Genomic DNA, 13,515 nt, shown 5'->3' with positions numbered 1-13,515 from the left:
GGCGGGCTGGCTGCGCTGGCTGGGTATTCGGGTGGGTTTTCCCACCTGGAGGCATGGCGGGGCTGCTTTGTTCCCGCTGATCGCGGCGGGTGGGGCTGCGGGGCGGGTGGGGGCCTGGAGTGGCTATGGCCGGCGCGTGGTGGGGGGCCGGGGCGGCGGAGCTGCTCTGGCCGCGTGTCAGGGCCTGGTGCGGGCGGCGGGGGGGGGCGGCGGACGTGGCTGGGCTGCTTTGGCTTCGTCCGGTGGGGGGGCGGCGCGGTTCGCTCCGCTCTGGCTTTGTGCTGCCCCTCGGGCTGCTGGAGGGGGTGGTTGCGCCGGCTGCGGTCTGCTCTTCTTGCGGTTTTGCGCCGGGCGGCTTTTCTGCTCTCGGGCTGATTCTGTGCGCGGTGTGTTTCGTTGCGCGCTGTTGGCATCGGTCTTGGTGGGGTGGGGCTGCGCTTTTGGCCGGGGGGGCGTTTTGGGGGGGTCCCGCGGCGCTCGCGGCCGGTTCGCGGCGGATGTACATGGGCCCCGGCCGGGGGCGGGGCCGCCTGAGTGTTTTCCTGGGTAGTGCGGTCGCGGTGGGTGTTGCGGCCGGTCGCCGGGGCTTGGTGCTGGGGGGCGGGGCGTGTTTCGGTGCTCTGTGGGGCTGGGGCGTTTCGGTCGGCGCCGTGGGGGGGCTGGTGTTCGGTGCCCGGCCCTACTTCGGGGTGGCCGGCTGCCGGCGGGGCCCGCGGACTCGTCCCCACTGCTCCCCGGGGCGCCGGCATGGCGGTGGCTGGGGGGCTTCTTCGTGGCTGTCTCTCCTCCTGCCTTGGTGGGGTCTGGTTTCCGGGGCTGGCCCCGCCTTGGTGCCTTCGCTTCTGGGGTCCCCTTGGGCGCCTGGGGCTTTGGGTCTCCCGGCGCTGGACTCAGTGCTCTGGGGGGGGTGCCTCTCCGGCTCTCCACAACCACTATTGAGCATTTTTTCTATGGTTAAAACTTTACATGCACAAGTTCACCCTCACAAACAACTACAGGTGCTAGGCTTCAGGTACTTAGAGATTCACTTCCAAACAGAAACCCCACATTCATATCTTCAGGTAACACAGAGTACATGTCAGACTTAATAATATTACTTTAGCGATAGTTTCAAGGTGTTTGCTTTATTGTATATCTCGTACCATGTTTTTTGGTTGTGCTGTTCTTTTTTTTTTTTTTTTTTCCATCTCATTGCAGGTGTTGAAGCAGACTGAAAATGTTTTGTCATTGTCTCCTTCCTATCTCCTCTTTCTTTCATCTTTTGTCCTGTTTTTTTCTTTTTCTTTTTCCTTCTTCTTCTGTTTTTCTGCTCTACTTACATTGCAGTGTCCATATGAACTGTAAAACTCCCTGCATAATTATAATAAAGCAATTTATATACATGAAACAAGTGGAGCGGTATGGCAATTGCGATACCGCTACACTTGTGAAAGTAAAATCTGTTGGGCTCCTTTTGGCATCAAGACAATTATTCTTATTGCCACCTTGCCAGACAGGACACTGTAAAAAAAAAAAAAAAAAAAAAAAAGTAGTACTGGATAAAAAAGTCATAAGATACTAAATCTATTACTTATTAAGGAAACATTTCTGTATTAAAATGTTTTTATGTAGGCCTGATTTAATAATTCAACCTGAAATTCATTGCCTTATAACCATAATTGAGGTAAATGTGAGATATAAAGTTTTGGATCATATTCTAATTTGTTGTCAATGACTGTGAACTTTTCACAAAAGCTGTTTAACTCCAGATGTTGTAATGCTCTATGCTAGCCACTAGATGGCAGTGTAATCTCTTGTAAAATCTGTTTTAAGAAGCGCTAATTAAAAAAGAATTGCCCTCGCCACTTGTGTTAAAAGTTTCTTTTCAAATAAGGACGTTTACGCTTCGTGGGGTAGAATCCGTTTATTTTTTAAAAACAGAGATACAATTTTACAAATATATAATGCAATCATTTGGGTCTCTAAGTCTGCCTATAAATATATAACGAGAGCTACGGGAGATTTACAAGTTTTGTGAGTTACTGCATTTAGTTACACGTGTACTTGATGTTCTGACTGGGATATAAGAGACCTACAAGAGGTCCTGTTCCACCCAGATGGTCTTTTTCTGCTCCTCCAGGATTCTGTCCTTGATGACCTTGATCAAGTCCTCCATCCCTGTCCAGGAGTCGGGCTCCAGGGTGGTGTACAGGCAAGGGATGGCCTCCAGCTCCTTCTCCTTCGCCCGACACAGCCTCACAAAATCTTCCTCTACATCATGAGACAGAGGCAGCCTCCTGTGTGGACAGGAAACAGGAAGGAAGCAGCGTTGTGGTGGTTATTGCGGTGATGTTTGCAACCCAGTATCTCTGAGATCATGTAGACGCTGCTCTGCAGCGGCCTTGACGATTTCAGTGTAATCCTCAAAGACGTCACAGAACCTTTACTGAGATACGTCAGGCTTTGGGATCTTTTGGCTATCTTTACTTGGAAACAGCCCAACCACAAAACAGAGCAGACTGGATTTTTAGAAATGGCTCGGCCTTTTGTTTGATCTAATTAATCTCTGCTAGTAGCTCAGAAAGGAAGCACAAGAAATCAAACCTTAGCTCTGTCTGTGCCATTTAGTCTCCAAACTAGAAACATACGTTTATTACAAAGCCTGAGAGGCAATTAGATCTGGGAAAAAGTTTTACGCTAGATTTACCTTAGCTTCTTGATATTCTTGTCACAGATTTTGACATATACGATGATGGGGTAGATTTCTCTCCGTAGAAGGTCCTTGACACAGCTCAGCTCAGCCTCCAGCAGGCAGTGTTTACCCTAACAATGAGTAGAGAGAAAACAACGCTTTCACACAAGTGCATCTCTGCAGCAGTGGTATCCAACGACATGCAGCCAGAGAAACATTCTGTCTACGTGTGTATATGTTGGGAGGTGCAGGTTTACAGTTTCACACATAAGGGTATGGTAGAAGTCTTCGTGCTCATGCTGTATGTGTCAAAGTTTGTATTTTTCTATGAACAGGAAGGTCGCTAAAGAGAGCGAAAGCGCCATCAAAACAAGTCTTCTACTTTCATGGTGAACTGATACAGGTGTTTTTTGTTGTCTTTTTTTTTCTATTAAAGACACAGAAATGTTTGGAGACATTCTATGAAATACTGAGAAATAATCTCTTTTCCTGTTGGCCGGGTTGTCTGTTGATTTCAACCAGCCACGAGAGTCGACATTTTTATTTGTCATTTTGTTCTGATATTCCCCTGTTGCTTTATTTAAAAAAGTGAAAATATGTCATACAGCTAAAGAAAAAAGGAAAACAAAGACAATTTTTTTTCTAAACTGTAGTCCAGTATCACATAAGCTAAAACCTGATATAACTTTGGGTCATATCATGTTTTGGGTGTTCATACCACCTGGGTTTTCAGTCATGTTGATTATTATACCAAAACCCACCCCTGGTCCTGAATATGTACCCATTACTATCTTGGTTTTTGACCTAATTTAGTCCTAAATTATCTTACCCATACATCCAAGACTGTTGAACTTTATGACACGTATTTGTTTATTTCAAGTCCAACCATCCACATAATCAAGTTATACATTTCTTTCATATCTTCTGCTCCACATTGAATACAGACTTTTATTGTTTTTCCAAAACATTTCAGTCTTGTTATTCTGATGTTGTTAATAACTGTTTGCAGCTTCTTTTTTCATCCTCCAACAAAAACGATTCTGAATGGTTTGCACTCCTATGACCCATAGCATAATAGTGCCACTGCTGTGTCTTACTGGTTAATGTGGGTTTTCAGTGTTGCTGTCTAAATAAACATCTTCCTATTTCTGTTCTCTCGAAAGTCAGGAGAATATTTCATTCTATCAATTAAACCGTGTCCCTCAAATATTGTGAAGCACCTCAGAATAGATGTCATGTCTAAACAAGCATCCAAACCCCATTTTGATAAGAGACACCTACTTTGGATGCGACAGCTTCAATGTTTTCCCGGGTGATGCATTCAAATGTGGCATGCTTCTCCTGGTAGTGAATGAAGGGCTCCACATTCTGCTTCAGGTGAAACTCCTCCTTAGACAGCGTATCTGGACCAGGAAGCAAAAAGCGGAAAAATGAGAGGTGGTAAAAAGTGAAATGAAATGTCATATGAATAGACATTTAAAATGCTCTCATTTGCTCAGGTACACCAGAGTTTATCAGAGGGAACAGAAACCTGAGGTTTTCACCCTCGGGACTCTCCATGTCAGAAAGTCATAAAAGAAGAATCTTGATTTGCCAGATGTTCAGCTAACGTTAAGAACCTGTTTAATCAGGAACAGGAAGATTTCCTTTGGGACAGGGGCGTATTTTCTCTAAGGCCTCTCAGCATTTTTACAGCAGCTAATCTTGGTTTAATAGTTCTTTTAAAATATCTGTGTCATTGTGCTCGTAGTGCATCGTCACACCAGTTATCAACTAGGCCATCTTCTCTGCTGCCTTCATTCTTTCTCTGGTTACGCTTTTTAACGTTTTCATCACATTACAGTTCCGCCGAATCTCACCAGTTCTTACCCATGCCCTACAGAGACAATAAAATGACATTTCTTACACAAACAGACTACTTTCTTTCACCTACCCGGTTTACAGCTAATAAAATCCATGGCTGCACCCATGTTGAGGATTTTATTAATGATGGTCTTGGCCAGCGCTGCCGGAGCAAACAGAACCGGTCTTTTCCTTTGGGTCCGCTGAGGGGTGACGGGACTGTAAGGGATCAGGTTCAAACCTCTGCTCAGGTCGTTGTCTGGGTCAGCAGCGTCTGGTTTATAGATAACACACAATTACAAAGAGAGGCATGCAACACCCTGCTGCTATACAGACAAGCTGGCCACATCACATTCTGCCTCAGCAGTAGGCATTGTTTTCAACACGTGTGACATAAAACAAGATTAAACAAAAGAAACAAACATAAGTCGATAATGACATTCTCTAATACTGCAGAGCAGAGCAGCATTGACAAAAAATACGACTTTCTGGCTGACAAATGGTGACAATGGTCTATCAAACTTTAGGAATGTGGCTTTTAGTCACATATGCATTATGTCAACAGAGATCAACTAATGCAGATTATTTTTTACATCAGTCTAACTGATCTCCATTATATGCAGATTATTTTTTGGGCTGATCCTTGAAGCTGATGTTGGTTTTTCTTCCCCTGTTTACATGATAAAAAGATGTTACGCAAGTCTCAATTTAAGCAAAGATCAAACAAAAGCTTGAACAATGGAAGGAGGTGGGTAGTAACTAGTTACATTTACTCAGTTACATTCACTTGAGTAACTTTTGAGAAAAACATACTTTAAAGAGTTAGTTTCCTGCGTCATACTTTTTACTCTTAATTGAGTAAAATGTCTAGCTTAATCTATCCATCATGTGTAACTTTAGTAAATATAGAACAAGGCTGTTTTAAACAAAAATAGAGCCAGAGAGACAAACACCTACAGTTAATGACTGGGACTCTTGCGCTCCAGCTTCTTTGTTTTAATGTTAATTTTTTTATTCGCTGATCACGTCACTTGGTGGTCGAAAGGAAATAGAGGAAACAGTTTAATGAATCCTGCTACAGAAAGTAACTTGCCATATTCTGAGCTACATACATAACAAACGATTAATAAAGACATGGGAGATTTTATTTAAAAAAGTATAATGTATTTTTTCCCTTTTGAATTATTGTTTAATTATTGGATGTATTATTTTGTATCAAAATTTACAACTACATGTTTCTTAAATTTAAATAATTCATAAAACACTGAATCAGATGATGTCATTATCAGTGCTTGAGTAGCCCTATTCCCCCAATTACTTTTTACCATTACTTTAGTCATTTGTCAGATTACTATTTTTACTTTTAAGTAAACTTGAGTACAATATTTGGGTACTCTATCCACCTCTGATCATGTGGGGATTGAATCAGGTACTTGCAACCTTCTCAGAGCACAGGCGCACTGCTCTAACCACAAGGCCAACACTCTGGATACTCTGGTGACATGGTTATTGGAATAATTGAGATTGCTGACAAATTGGAAGATCTTAGTTTTTAAGAGTCGGAGCAGAAATGATAAATTTCCTAAATATGTTTTTGTAGTTTTTTTTTCTCACCTTCGGTGAATAGATGTAGACATTTCTATCTGCTCTGGAAGTTCTGAAACTCTAACGCTCTCAGATAACCTGACTTCCTCTCCTCAGTGACGAAATCACTATTTTAATCTTTGCCATTATTAACTCTCATTCTAACTGAGTACTGTTGTCTCAGCGTAACCATTGTGTTTATGTGGGTTAGCTCTTCTCTTCACTCCTTAGCAGCTTGCTGCCAGATTTCACCCTCTTTTTGCACTCTTAATAAAGGTTACTCTACCTAAGACACTAGCTGAATCATACCTGAAAATGAAAATGTCAAATATGACATATTATATTATATATCAAGTCTATGTAGTAGATTGAAGACCATATTTAAATATTCACTCATGCTTTTTTTTTTTTTTTAGCACCATGGTAAATGCCTTCCCTTCTAAAGCCCATATCATAAATCCTAAATTAATGTTCTTTACTGCTGGATCTGGACATTAACTATTAAAGTTGTGGTCAGGATTGTGTTTTTGTCTTTTGTTTCTCATAACATTTGGATATTTAAAGCTCTGTGTCCGGAGTACTTTTTGTTTTGTTTTTTCCGATCCTGTCATTCACACATTTTGACGTAGTAGAGGGACTTTTTTTTATTTTTTTACTATTTTTATACATAGCACCTGCCTCTTTTTCCATAGTAGCACATTGTAATTGTTTTTAAATTCCACTTAAAATCTTAGTAACAGCAATGCTATTGGACTCAGTCTACACTGCTTTAACACAATGTTTTGAAAGAAATATCTTCAGAATCAGAGGCAATCTGACATGATTAAGTCTGACCTGAATTTTCTGTAATCAAAAAATGGTCAGGATGTGGATAAACCACACTTTTCTTAAGCTAGGTCCTCTTTGATTGCTGAGCTTTAGGCTTGGATAGATAGAGATGTTTCTGAAGCTTAATGAATGCTCCAAATCAGTTGGGATGTTTGATTTAGGTAGCATCTTAAAATTGCAACCGTTTGACTCCAGAACTGTCAAATGGTTGAAATGAGAGGAAAGAAACAGATTAAAGTGATTCAAAGTCATAAGGTTTTTGGAGGAGTAACAATGCAGCTTTTTAATCTAAGCTAGATGTATGGTAGTAGCAGCATCATACTGTGGGGCTATTTTTCCACAAGATGAAAAGGTGAATATAGATAATAGATAAGTATAGAGAGAGGGAGGACTCCCTCAAAATTTTTTTACTTTAATTTTAAATCAGCCTGAACATTCAAATTATTTTGTTCTGTATGTGCATATACTGTAGCAGGCCAACATTTGTAGCAAACTTATACCTGTTTATTAAAGTTGAAGTGAAATGCATTCTGTAGTCAAAATCTTGACCCGTCTATTTGCAACTCTTTTAGTTGAGTAACTTTCCATTTGGTAGTGGTAACCTTACTTACATGACTTTCATTAGTTCTTTTAACGTACAAAACTCTCAGGTCCCTGAAGCATAACCTCCCTTTTTATCTTCCTCTGCCTCCGAATGGCTTCTGCTTCGTTCCATCCCTGACTGGGTACACTGCTATCACAGCTTTTACACCTCTAAATATTGTGAAAGTTCGGCTTTCACTGACTCTGTTATACAACGCACATTTCACAAGTCTCTGATGGACAAAGGTCAGCTCTTCTGACACGTCAGCATCTCTAAGTGAGCACAAACGCTTTCAACAATCTGTTTTTCTTTGACACATTACACCTCATGCTCATCGATCTAACACATTTTGACTTTCAAACCTTTTTTTAATTTTCCATTCGGTATAAACATCAATGTCAACCTGAAGCCTCAGCCCTCGGCTGTCTCCGTCTATGCACCCCAGCTGCACGTCCATTTCCTTTTTTATTTATCTAACCGATCATCTCCCTTCAGAGAGATCTGTTGCATTTTCTTTTGAAGTGACGAAAAAAAAAAAAAACCAACACATAAATTCCTACTGAAGCTTCTTTTGGTGGTTACAGCATCTAACACCCCTATTTTCTGCATCACATCTTAATTTGTCGCTTCGAGCGAAATTCAAACAGCTCTAGCATTAAGCTTCTCCCCTGACTTGTCGCCGCTGTAGGAATGCTGGTTTGTCAGCAAAAATGTGTGCTCACCTTCTTGTCTGAGCTGCTCAAAGCTCTGCCTTGCTAGTGTTGTGCTTCCAGAGTTGATGATCCTCACACGCTCATTGCTGTTAAGTCGCTTGTACTTGATATCCACCCTGCTAACGAACTGGGGACAAAAGCCCAGGGAAGAAGGTTTGTAATCCAGTATTTGGTTAAACAGGTTTCCTTTAAAAATAAAAACCTATTCAGTCTCCATTTCTATAAAGCCACTTAATAGAGTCCAGGGCAGTCCATTGTGCCATTTAATCTAAGTTTTAAATTTGACTAATCTGCAAGGGAGTGCTCTGGACTCAGGAAACATGTGGAAGAACTTGTTCTGGTTGGATGAGAGCAAACTTTTTAGCTGATGTGCATATCTGATGGAAAACTAAGACCAAGCTTCTTTCTGAACACACACTGCTAATGGTAAAACAAGGAGGTGGCGGCATCATGCTGTGGTTAATGGAGAGATGAGCGTAGATAAACTTACAACAAATGCATAACATACTGACAGATCATGTACATGGATGGCCTTAAGTGTCAAATTTAATAGAGAACCTGTAGAAAGTCAGTCAATCATGTGCTTAGAGGTTTTTAATAGGTTGAATAAACATGCCTGCCATGTTTTTCCTCATTTTTATTTCCCAGATTATTTGCTAAATAAATAAAACAGGATAAACCATGTTTTGTTTTCCAACCACTTCCCCATTAAGCACAACTTCTGTCAGTCTGTTGAGTAAAGTCCCATTAACTGCTTTTGTAGGTATTATGTGAAAACAAAGAGCCTAAATTGCCTAAATTGGACTTTAATACCTGCAGGATCTGACTGAGGAAGATGCTGGCTCTGGACAGACGAGGACTGGCCTTTGGATCGGGAGGGGAGCCGGCCTCTTCTGGCTGTAAACTGGCCTAAGCAGACAGAATCATAACATTATTCACTTCAGCAGTAAAAACATTTCTAGAAATACCATAATTTAGACAACATTTGAATGTATTTTTGGTAAGAAATACATGTAATTTACCAGCGTCTGTGCATCTAGTTACAATCTACTAAGGATTTAAGTAAATCCAGCTAGATCTATATTCATGCTGTGCTTTAAAAATAGAGAACTTTAGAAATTCAGATTCTGACTATTTAATCCACTAATTTTCCAAATTAGCATTCTTTTAATGTTTCCTGATAAAAATAAACTCCATAGAAAACTTGAGAAAACTACATGAAGCAATAAAATAAGTTAGATGGATGCTTACTCTGCTGTTGCGTTGGCTTTCATTTTCTTCTTTCCCACCTCGACACACAAACTTCTGAATCTTTACCAGGAGCAGCTGCTGAGCCCTGCAGTCACACACAGACTCTCATAAAAAACACTCACAGCAATCATTTGAAACACTACAGGGATGTCAAAAAGTATTTCCTCCATTATAACTTTTCTCTGTATTCCCTTTAGATTTTTTGTTTTTTGGTCCATCTTAAATATTTCAGATCGAATAAAAACTGAAAAATAGATTCATTAGATTTGATGGTGCAACCACTGCCATCAGTGTTTGGTAAAGAATCTAGAAATGAGTTTTTGAATTCAGTCAAAAGCAAATTATGGCTATTTTTTGGTCTTTTTCATTTTCTACCCTTATTTTTTTTTTACCCTTTTCTTTTTTCCATGATTATGTCTTGCTTCAGGTCACACTATGGAATCTTACTTGGGTTTAATTCTGGACTCTACCTAGACCACTAAAGCCTTCATTTAGTTTATTTTCTCTTATTTGTCAGTTTTCTTTTGTTTCTTTTAGCATCTCTCAGTGAAGTTTAGTGGAAATGACTTTTTCACCCTTTCTAGAATAAAGACGCTGTGTTTCTCATCTGTTCCTGAATCGCTGTGTGCGATTTGTTAAGCTCAACCAAATGAAAATGTTGGAAATGGTAATATACTGTAGCAAAAGGAAGCCATTGTGTTTTACACCATCACTTCAAATCACTATAAGAAAAGCATTTTTCTGGCTTATCTTTGTATATTGAGCTGAAACGAAACAAACAAGAATTAAAAACGAAAGTTACTACCGTAACTACGGTTCTATGAATCCCGGATGACCGCCAGAGGCGGTGCTTCAAGCACTGAATGATCATACCTGCGCATGCGCATGAATGATCATTCAGTGCTTGAAGCACCGCCTCTGGCGGTCAGTAGGGATGAAATAGAACTTTAGAATTCATTAATGGACAAGAGGTTTTTCATCAATATTTATCCATTCTTGCAGCTGCTTTCTGCCAGAAGAGATCGTGCGATAAACTCCTTTTGAACAAAACTCCTCCCAAATTGATCTGCACATTTCAGTTTAAAAATCCTACCGCGAGTTGCTGGGTATGGTGCCACGCTCGGCCAGGTCCGAGCCGGTGTAGGGGTCCACCCGCGAGCACAGCCACTCGCAGCGGCCCTGGTGCCTGGTGTCCAGAACATGAACCACTTCATCACAGCGGACGCTCAAGGAGCAGCTATCCGCCTGTCCACAGATGTTGAGGTTGACTCGGATATAGAAGGAGTCTCCTGACGCTAACTTGCCTTCGGAGAGATTACTCTGGAGCCGCCGATATGCTGGAGAATGAGAGAACAATTTAATCATTGAAAGATTGTTAGGTTTATAGAACACTAAAGTGTGTCAATAGAGGGGTTGCTTTTGAAGAGCCTAAAAACTTAACCAAAATTCAACTAGAAGCAGCTAAAAGGACAATGGTACATGCTAAATAGTTAACAGGTTAAATAACACCACATGTAAAATGCTGGGTTTGTTTTATCTCCTTTTAGTCTGAAGATAAACTTGAAAGAAGCAGAGACTGAAAATAACCAATCAGTGAGAAAGAGGCGACTCTCAGGAGGCAGTAGATGCGTGGAAATGGAAAAAATTATGGCACCATGTCCGCCATGATATATCAGGTATGTAATTTATGTTTTCCTATTTCATCTTCCTCCTTCCTCTGTTTATATCCACTAGCTCAGTGTTTCCCAACCTTTTTTGACTTGTGTACCTCTTTGGGTATTTTGTCTTACCATGAATACCCTTCTCAGTCAAAAGTATTGATAATTGTCCAAAAGTGGAAAGTATAATAACCGATTATAAAATAAAAATTTTACTTAATGAGCATTTAATTCTAAGGCATTTTATGCTTCCATCTCAAATAAAAAACAAAGCAAAGGTATGCTGCCTGGAAGTTAGTAAGGAATTTAAATAAATCCAACATACATTTATATTATTAATCTGTATTTATAAATCTGGAGCTCCTCTAAATAACTTATAATCACATTTAAACTTGATAAATTGAGAACAAAATACTGAACAAAAATTATAGTCTATAGTAGGCTGTTTTAATTAGTCTTCCTTACCGGCAAACTAGGCACTACCCCTTAACTATCGAAGTTCACTCCTTGAGAAATCACACTCCAGCAGTAGAAGGTGCCTGGACTGTACATGGGGGGTATTAATAATAAAGGGTTTTCCTCTTCCCTCCAACAAAAAAGGGAAGCAGTCGTTACTATGGCAACACAGTGCGGCTTCATGTGCGTGGCTGTACCTATGTGACACAGGTTGTCATGACATCAAATATATCTCCCTTTCTTTTAAATAAATTATATATTGTCAAATACAACTATTTCAAAGAGGACCTCTCCTTTTGGAAGCGATGACGTCTTTTTTATTTTTTCCAACTTGTGATTTTCTGACAGTGCGATGAAGATGCAGCAAACCAAAGGAACATATGTTTGAATGCCAGTGTTTCCTCCACCATCAGTTCTCCATTACATCCTCTGCTATATTACATTGTACCCTCTCTAATGCAGACTCGCTGTTCAGGGGTTGAAAGTTCCACTCGCCCTACCAACTGCATGGTTTGGGTCAGCCCTTCATATGGTAGACCCTTTGCAGAAACGTGCAAATGAAGGGTTAGGGTTTAGAGTTTGTTTTAATGGCCGGTTTGGGATTGGGCCTTTAAAATGCTCACACGCCTTGTATAACTGACTGTGGTTCTAGTCACCAGTACAAAACATTGCATAGTGGACAGTGAAAAAAACAAAAAAAACAACAAGCAAAATGGCTACAGATTGACTGAAACAGCAAAATTATAAAGAAAGAGACCTAGGAGCAAACAAAACAGCACCCAAGTTCGAACAGCTCAAACTTGCAGTAACATCAAAACAAAATAGAACGACTTCCTTCTTTAAATTGAAAGACTCTGGGCCTCTCCCTGTCGGAGGCTACTCCCTCACTCGCAGATAATCGGCAACATGAAGCCCCTTACGAAACCGATTACATATGAATGTGAATGGTTTATAAGTCCGTCCACAGCGAATAGGGATCTGTTTCACACTCAAGGAGAGCGTGCAACACCAAACTGTAGTCAGCACGAAGGACGGGACGTAACTTCCTCAAATGAGTTGCACACAATCACTAAATAAAGAAAGTCCTTATCAACAAATATTATTTTACATAATCTATAAAAAAATCATTCAGTTACAGGTGCAATTGTTTTGATAAGTGATCACACTGTTTGTACCAAATAAAGTCATTACTGAAAAAAAAAAAAGTGGACCTAATTACATATTTTCTCCAATCTATTAAGGTAGCCTTGATCTCATAATTTATCTTTACAGGTACAAAGGTTAAGCTCAATGCATGCATCAGTTCCCTTGTTTGTTGTTCCAAGACTTAAAAAACTACCTAGGTCCACTGAAATATTTGTGTTAAAGAACAAAATATAAAAAAGTGTGCTTTATTAAATAATGGACATATTTTATAGTGAAACTGAAAAAAAGAAGAAAATTTTTTCTGTATTAATCTAATGCATAGAAAGATTATGGTTAAAAACAATCCTACAAGTCTGATCATCTTCTACATAATAATTCAGATTAAAATACGCTGCTTAGTAAATCATTTCTAAATAGTACAATACAAATAGGATGAACATGGGGGATATTTTTTTATATCTTTCATTATCTTTGCTTGTTTAAAGAAGTATATTGTTGATTTGGTGGAAAATAACAGCATAGGTTATACGCTGTTACATTAATTTGTCTTCAACAGTTTAAGGACCCAAAGGTTCACCCTGCTTCTCTCTGCCTCTCAGATCATCCAACCATCCACTTCTGTCACCAAACTATAGGCACTGCTGCTTAAAAACAAGGCATTCACTCTTCAATCCTCCTGCAAATTCATACCAGCATTCATTCTTGTATTAATATGATGTGGAGTGTGTTAAATAGTTACGTTATTGACATATTTTCTATAATATAAAATATCCCAACAAGAAT

At 40.0% G+C, this 13,515-nt stretch overlaps 1 protein-coding gene across 2 annotated transcripts in view; it reads right to left on the bottom strand.

The window, feature by feature from the left end:
* Window positions 1-1,861: 1,861 nt before the first annotated feature.
* card11 (caspase recruitment domain family, member 11) overlaps window positions 1,862-13,515 on the bottom strand; it is a 39,238-nt gene continuing 27,584 nt past the window's right edge. For both annotated transcript variants that reach the window (XM_038267368.1, XM_038267379.1), the window contains exons 18-25: window positions 10,566-10,809; window positions 9,473-9,557; window positions 9,035-9,130; window positions 8,231-8,348; window positions 4,605-4,787; window positions 3,953-4,074; window positions 2,687-2,802; window positions 1,862-2,276 (exon numbers count right to left, since the gene is read on the bottom strand). In XM_038267368.1, the coding sequence (XP_038123296.1) occupies window positions 2,072-2,276; window positions 2,687-2,802; window positions 3,953-4,074; window positions 4,605-4,787; window positions 8,231-8,348; window positions 9,035-9,130; window positions 9,473-9,557; window positions 10,566-10,809 (1,169 nt within the window). In that variant the 3' untranslated portion in view covers window positions 1,862-2,071. The remainder of the gene's footprint in view (window positions 2,277-2,686; window positions 2,803-3,952; window positions 4,075-4,604; window positions 4,788-8,230; window positions 8,349-9,034; window positions 9,131-9,472; window positions 9,558-10,565; window positions 10,810-13,515) is intronic.

Source organism: Cyprinodon tularosa, unplaced genomic scaffold, assembly GCF_016077235.1.
Source record: "Cyprinodon tularosa strain WSP-4 unplaced genomic scaffold, ASM1607723v1 ctg118, whole genome shotgun sequence".
NCBI lineage: Eukaryota > Metazoa > Chordata > Actinopteri > Cyprinodontiformes > Cyprinodontidae > Cyprinodon > Cyprinodon tularosa.
The sequence above is the reverse complement of the archived record's forward strand: the minus strand, read 5'-3'. Positions and strand labels throughout refer to the sequence as shown.